Source organism: Cariama cristata, unplaced genomic scaffold (assembly GCF_000690535.1).
Source record: "Cariama cristata isolate BGI_N322 unplaced genomic scaffold, ASM69053v1 scaffold34199, whole genome shotgun sequence".
In the NCBI taxonomy this organism is placed as follows: Eukaryota; Metazoa; Chordata; class Aves; order Cariamiformes; family Cariamidae; genus Cariama; species Cariama cristata.
Window position 1 is genome coordinate 372 of NW_009635770.1, and position 7,105 is coordinate 7,476.

The 7,105-nt window shown below is 55.0% G+C and overlaps 1 protein-coding gene across 1 annotated transcript; it reads left to right on the top strand.

Moving 5' to 3' along the window:
- Positions 1–460: 460 nt before the first annotated feature.
- GOLPH3L (golgi phosphoprotein 3-like) lies at positions 461–5,969 on the top strand. Its single transcript, XM_009707674.1, has 4 exons — positions 461–655; positions 4,596–4,727; positions 4,915–5,029; positions 5,542–5,969. The coding sequence occupies exons 1-4, from the start codon at positions 473–475 to the stop codon at positions 5,967–5,969; spliced, it is 858 nt and encodes a 285-aa protein (XP_009705976.1). The 5' UTR covers positions 461–472.
- Positions 5,970–7,105: the final 1,136 nt, after the last annotated feature.

Below are 7,105 nucleotides of genomic sequence, written 5' to 3' on the forward strand. Positions count from 1 at the left end.
TGTCTGTGAGAAGGTGAGTACCAGCTGCAGGTGGGTTAGAGAGGGGGGAGATGAGAAGGAGCCGTGCCAAGGAACGTGCTTTTAATGCATCAGCCTGGGACGCTGCCCGGTGTCCCACGTCCTGTCTGGGTGCTGGACCTGTCTCTGTTGTGAGTGCACAGCCAGGAGGTCCCCTGCGTGAAAGGACTCAGCTGTGGCTCAGATCTCCGCTCCTCTTCCTCCATGTATAGTCATCTCCTCAAGCACTTCGTTAGGTGACAGACAGCCACTCCCTATCAGTGACTCTTGGACAGCCATCCTGGCAAGGGTGAGCCAGAAATTCGTGGGTAGAAGGGGTGAGCATCCCTCGTCCTTGTTTGTGCCTCCCTGGAGCCTGGGTTTTGGGTCTTGGGGCTTAGCACTGTCGTAGTCCATTGTGTCTTCTAAAAAGGGGGCAGACCTCGGTTCTTTGTGTGCCCAGCTGGAGCGGGAGATGACAACCCTAACGCACAGAGGATGGCATGCTGAGGTGAGAAGGAACTTGGACAAGAAGCTGGACGGTGAGGAAGATGTGGCTGCAGACAGAGATCTGAATGACGAAGATCCTGACGACTCCAAAGATACCCGCCTCACGCTCATGGAGGAGGTGCTGCTCCTGGGGCTGAAGGACAAGGAGGTAAGGCAGGTGTCCCCGACGGCTGCACGTGTGGCAGTGGCAGCACTGCCTTGGCGTACCTGGCAGTGAGGTTCTCGGTGAGCAGCAGAACGGATCGTGCGAGTTCCTCGCAATCCTCTTTAACAAAGCCAGCCTGCTTAGCGCAAACCAGCCTCGTCTGTAGCTTAAACTGAGCTGTGGAGATTACTTGCGAGTGCTGTCCCACCAACTCTGACACCGAGACTGTAAGAAGCAGCTGGAGCAGGGGGTGCCTTTTGGTACTGGGTGACTGCCGTTTGCGGAGCAAAGGTGGTTTGTTCTTTGCTGGGGTCAAAGACATGGGGTAAAAGGAGCCTCACCTTGTGCATCAGACAGTAAACGTCCTCTTCCCTAGCCCAAGTGCACTTTCCTATCCAAAACCATCAGCTGGAACACAGGGACACTCAGCACTCTTTTGACTTTCTTAAGAATTGACATGAAAAACAGCAGGGGTGGGTTTTGAGAGAACAGGGCAAGGCGAGAGAAGGCGGCTGGACCGGGAGTTGAAAGCAGGTGCAGGGTGGGTCTGAACACAGCAGTGGCAAAGGAGGTAGGAGCCATGTCTCTGTCTTCAGGCCAGTAATTTCCTTAGCTGGGCAGGAATGGTGTCATCCAGCTCCAGGCTTGAGGGGAGCGGGACTGGATGGGAATCTCTTTGCTGGGCACTCGTCTCACGCATGTGTGCCACTTTAGTGGCTTTCCTTGGCAGCAGTGGATGAACTTCACAGCTGGTTATTTTCCGGGGGTTGTTCTCTGCTGGAAAGGGGCCCTGGTCCAACCGCATTGTTTTGCGCTTATCAGCTGGTAGGAACTTGTTTCTCAACTCTGCCTCAAATGAGCGGTGGGGAAAGGAGAAGACACCTCGTGTTGAGTTCTCTGAGCTGCTTGGCTCTTACCTGCTGCGTTGGCATACCTCATCTTCTTTAGTACATGCATCATCTTGATCTCTTTGGGGGAATCTGATGCTTGATTCCTGTCAAGCAGATGTGGAAATCAAGATCAGGGGAAGCTAACTAGTTGCCCAAGGTGCTTCTTGGGATGATAATAACAGAGGAGAGCCTTAAACACAGGGTTTTGAGCTCCAGGAGCACTCTTCCTGTGAGCCTGTCTCCCACCCTGAGGAAAGGAGGCACTGTGGTTGTCAGAGCTGTGGTAGATGGGCCACTGTCTCTTCATCTGTTTCTCTGGGTTGAAATTAAGCCCCTGTGAAGTGTCTGAACTTTTTGTTTCCGTAGGGCCCTGCTACTGCTGAGTTAATCTGAGCTGGTGCCTTCCAGTTGCATAGACCTGCTCAGGCCGTGACTTCTGACGTGGACCACACTTGCAGATCCAGCAGGGGAGAGCTGTGGGTGGTACAAGTGACAGAGGACTGTAGCTGTCCTCTTTAACAAACCCCAATAAGATCTAAGACTTGCTGAGGGAACTAGGAAGTAACAGGAGAGCAGAGCTATAAAGAGAACATCATGCAAATAATTTTGGAGCAAATATTTGAGAGCAGCCTAGGAGCATGGCGTAGTCTGCTTTCTTCCCGGGCTATGTTTAGTGTTCTTGGCTTGGTTAATATATTCCTGGGAATGGCCCTTCAGCCACTGGGTGGTTAGGAGAGCACAATAGATATGGAAAAAAAACCCAAACTTGTCATACTTTCTTGTCTTTCTGCATTCCTCTATCTCAAAAGGAAGACCAGAGGCAGCAGTAGCCTGGCCGTGAGCTGGGCTCCCAGGCATTGGTATTTCCCAGCTCTGTTGTTCACTCATGGTTTCATGACTGGGGAAAAAACAAGACAATTTTAGCCAAATCCAACGAGCTCACAGTGTAATTGCATTATTTTAAGTACTAGTCTGTCCATCTAGGAGAAACTGGCTGCACACCAGCCTGGCATTTGTAACCAGTCTTATTCCAGAAGCTGAAAGTAACATAGGAGCTTTTGACTTGTTTGATTTCAGACCCCGTAAAATTTTCTAGGGGTAATGTGCCTTCCAGCCCAGTGAATGGAAACTTTCGGTCATCTCCACACCCTCTTTTGGAGAACTTGTTCTTAAAGGGTGTGTCTCCCATGGACGGAAATCAGCAGGGCAGGGATGAAAGGTCGCTGTGCCTTTCCTCACAAGGAAATGAAGAAAGCAAATAAAGATTATAATTTCTTTTATGGTTCTCTGTGCTATGCAAGCCGAGTAACCCGGTATCCAGATGCACTGTATAAACACACATGCTGGGGACAAGCGTTTACCCATACGGACTGTAAAAACTTCCATGTACAAGGGCTGCATGTTCTCTGCCTTTTTTTCCTTAGGAAGGAGGCTTGTGAGGTTGCTTTGTCTGCAGTCTCCTGGTAGCTTTTAGACCTGCCCTTTCTCTCCTTCTCCCCACTTCCTCCGGAGAAAAAGAGCAACAAAAAGGGAGTTGTGTCCCCCTGCAGATACGCACGTTGTGACTTTGCATCCCGCTTGGCTCACCCTTCCTCTGGGCCCGTCTCGAACCCCAGCGTGTGCCCAGTTCCCAACCGTGCTACCTGCCTGGACGAGCCTCTCCCTGCAGCCCTGCCTGCTCTCTGCTTGCCCTGAAATCCAAGGACTGCTGCCCTGTGTCTGTGCCATGATGTAGCAGTCATCAAGCTGGAACAATTGGGCCTTGTTCTAATCAGGGGATAAAAGACCAGTGGAAGAAGGGAATGGAGAGGTTGCCTAGACTGTCCTGTAGCTTCAAACCAGGGCAGCTCTCTCCTGAGAAGAATTAGTTCAATGTTCATAAACCTCAAAGGACAGAGACTTCCCTTCCCTGCCCGCTCCCTCCAGGGATGAACCATTCCTAGGCTTTCTTGTCCAGATGGTTATTTCTTCCTGGTGCCAGCTCCAATCTCTCTGGCTACAATTTTAGCCCAGGACTCTGTCCCATACACAGTGGAAGTGGCAATTGGCCATTCCCTTCCTTTTTGCTGTTGCCTTTGATGTATCTGACCTCCCTTATCCTGTTCTCCCTCTGTCATCTCTTCCCTGGACTGAAAACCCCAATTCAACTGCCGGTTCCTTATGGGCCGTATTTTCCAGACCTCTGCATCTTCTTGTTGCTTTGCCAAATGCCCTAATGATTTCGGAGCTTGCACTTCTCGGGATGAGGACCCCGTCCCATGGCGGGCTCAGAGAACAGGGCTGCAACCCAGCACCAAGATGCCCACCCTGTGGGGAGAGGTGGGATGCATTTTCCCATCCTTCATCCCTGACTGGAAATTTCCTCTTCCCTCACAGAAGTCTGGGGGGGTGAGCAAGGGGCTGGGGAAGCTTTTATGCCCTGTGGTGGGAACTGGGGCTTGCCGTAGCCTGTGCCTGTGGGACTGTGCTGTGGAGAGTGGGAAAACTTGACGGGCCTGAGGAGCGATTTCTTCGTACAGCTAATTACTCTCAGGGCATGCCTGGAGCTGGTGGAGGCTTTCTTCAAGGAGGAGAGCAGATTTCACTTCCCATTTCCCCTGGGCATGTCCACAGCAGGTGCTCAGGCAGGACAGCGCAGAGCCTGGGTCGCTGGCTGCAGCCCCACGGCAGCAGCGATGTCCTCCTGTGGCCAGGGGCTTGCCAGGGGAAAGGGCCCTGCTTTTCTCATTCTTGCGTGGAGTTTTTTATGATCTGGGGTTGGGTGCAGCTGCCTAGCCAGCACTGGGCTGTGGTGGGTGGTTGTGGGTGCAGCGGGAAGGGCACCACCTGAATTGCTCACTGTTTGCAGGGAGGCGGTTAGTTGAGGCTGTAGGGCACTTTTCACCTGGCGGGGAAGGTCCTTTTTCTCCCTTTGGCCTGGGAGGCAGAGCTGTTGGTGGGAGTTGGGAGAGTCACCTGGGCAGGGCCCAGGCAGGCTGGGAGGGGTGAGGGGCTCAGCAGAGCTCCCCTTCCCATCTCTCTTCTGCCCTTCCCATCCATTCTCTCTCTCCCAGGGCTACACCTCCTTCTGGAATGACTGCATCTCTTCAGGCCTGCGGGGAGGCATCCTCATCGAGCTGGCTCTGTGCGGCCGGATCTGCCTGGAGCCACTCTCCATCAAGAAGAAAAGGCTGCTGGAGAGGAAGGTGAAGGTGTCACAGGAGCTGGGCTGGGGGCCTGACAGGCTTTGGTGCTCCATCCACCCCAGCTGAGCACACTAGCAGTGAGCTTTGCTGAAGCAGCGCTGCACACCAGGGCTGGTGCTGTTCCTTCACGAAGGGAGCGGCAGGTCTGCATCCAGCCTTACGCCGTGTTTCCACTTTGTCTTTCCAGGTGCTCTTGAAGTCGGACCTGCCGACTGGTGACGTCTTGCTGGATGAGACCCTCCGACACATCAAGGCCATGGAATCTGCAGAAACGGTGCAGACCTGGATAGAGCTGCTCACTGGTAGGACCAGTTAGAGATGTCATCTCCTGAGCTTCCTTGGGGCCCATCCCTACTGCCTGTCCCCTCTCCATGGCTTGGCCATCCCCTTGCTTCACTGGAGGTGGGCAGAATACTGACAGCAGAACAGAGGAAGGCTGAACGTGGGGACAGAGAATGGTTTTCCGGGTCATTTTTGTCAGGAGCTTGGTGGAAGACTTGGACCTCGCTCCCCTTTGCCTCTTTTTTCATGCTGAGTCTTCACTGAGTCTGGGGTCCGAGGTCCTGGGTAGAATGGGCTTTCCAAAGGGATCTGCCCCAGGCTGCTGCGCCTTGTGGCTGCTGGGAGCTTTGCCAGGTTGGACTGATGGGAGAAGCAGGTCAGAGTCAGGCCAAGGGGAGGAAGAGGGTTCCTGCGGCGCAGAATGATGCCTGTGCAAGCACAGATGGTCCTGGGCTGGACGCAGCCTGGGCACTGGGGTTGGGTGGCAAAGCCGTCACTGCCCTGGCGTTGAACAGAGTCTCCTCTCCTGCAGGGGAGACCTGGAACCCCTTCAAGCTGCAGTACCAGCTGAGGAACGTGCGTGAGCGCATCGCCAAGGCACTGGTGGAGAAGGGCATCCTCACCACGGAGAAGCAGAACTTCCTGCTCTTCGACATGACCACCCACCCTGTCAGTAACGCCACCGAGAAGCAGCGCTTGGTGAAGAAGCTCCAGGAGAGCATGCTGGAGCGGTGGGTGAATGAACCCCACCGCATGGACCGCAGGACTCTGGCTCTCCTGGTGCTGGCCCACTCTTCAGACGTGCTGGAGAATGTTTTCGCCAGCCTGGCAGATGACAAGTACAATGTGGCAATGAACAGGACCAAGGACCTCCTTGATATGGACCCTGACGTGGAAGCTGCCAAAGCCAGAGGTGCAGAGATGATCTGGGCTGTCTTGGCAGCCTTCAATAAGTCCTAAAAAGCCGCCGAACCCCCCAAACCAGGTGGGGGAGCCTCACCCCCTTGACGCAAGGCCAGGGGTATTTAGGCATGGAGTTCCTGCAGCACTGTGTGGGCTCAGCTCGGGGGTTTCGCTCTCCCCCCCTGGGCAAGGGTGGGAGGGTGAGAGCCCACTGTGTGGGCAGGTCACATACTCCTCCAAAGACCGGTGCCTCCAGGAAGAGGTGGCAGCGGCTCTTTGCTCCCCTTCCAGTGCTCCTTGCCCATGGGCTTTCTTCTCCAGGCACTGCAGAGCTGGGGGGTGGCAAAGCCCAGCCCTGCCTCTGCGTGTGGGAACTGAACCACTCAGATGGGCCAAACCCCGGCAGAAACGGGGCTGTGGAGTAGCGTGCGCTCCCAGTGCGCCAGCTTGTCCGTCGGCCTCCATGGCTCCCTCTTCCACCCACAGGTCTTGCCTTTGGGCCACCTAGGCAGCGCAGATTCCCCAGCGGAGCATGCTGATGTCCTGGGGTGGGGTATGGGCAGGGGAGAGCTGGCAGGAGGCCAGTTCAGGGGTGTCTGGCAGCTGGGACCACCCCACGCACTGGCTGGCATGGGGCAGCCCAAAGCCCTCAGCTTTGTCACCACCAGCTTTGTCACATGTCACTGTCAAGGAGGAGCTCTGCAAAGACTGTGCCCCCCTGCCCCAGGCTGTGTCCCCATTGCACCCCTGCTCTTTCTAGTAAGAGGGAAAGTTAAACTGTGAAGTTTTTTTTTTATTCCCCCCTCTCCATCTTCCTCCACCCCCTTAATCTCCTATAGTTCATTTAAATGTATTTATCTGCAGCCCGAGGAAGTCCTGGGTATTTAAATCTGTCGGTAGCTGCAGTGGGTTCAGCTGCTCTCTCTCCGAACAGGGTTTGCATTTGAAGGGACACTGGCAGCGCTTGGGGGTGGTGGAGGGAGCCCTCTGCATCCCCAGAGGTGCTGGTGGCACTTGTGTCATGAACTTGCTGGGTGCTCTCGTCTGCTGCTCCCTGCCTGCAGCGAGTGATGTGTCTGCGGACAGCAGGGCCGAGTGCTGTTTTCTGTCCCGCTTCCTGCGTGGCCCACGCCTGGGGGGCACCTTGGGCTGCAGGTGCCACCAGCCGGGTGGCATCACCGCGGGATCCATTT

Coding starts and splice junctions, on each gene's coding strand:
- GOLPH3L (XM_009707674.1), top strand. CDS start 473: ATGACAACCCTAACGCACAGAGGATGGCATGCTGAGGTGAGAAGGAAC. Junction 4,728..4,914: donor AAAGGCTGCTGGAGAGGAAG/GTGAAGGTGTCA, acceptor TTGTCTTTCCAG/GTGCTCTTGAAGTCGGACCT. Junction 5,030..5,541: donor CTGGATAGAGCTGCTCACTG/GTAGGACCAGTT, acceptor CCTCTCCTGCAG/GGGAGACCTGGAACCCCTTC.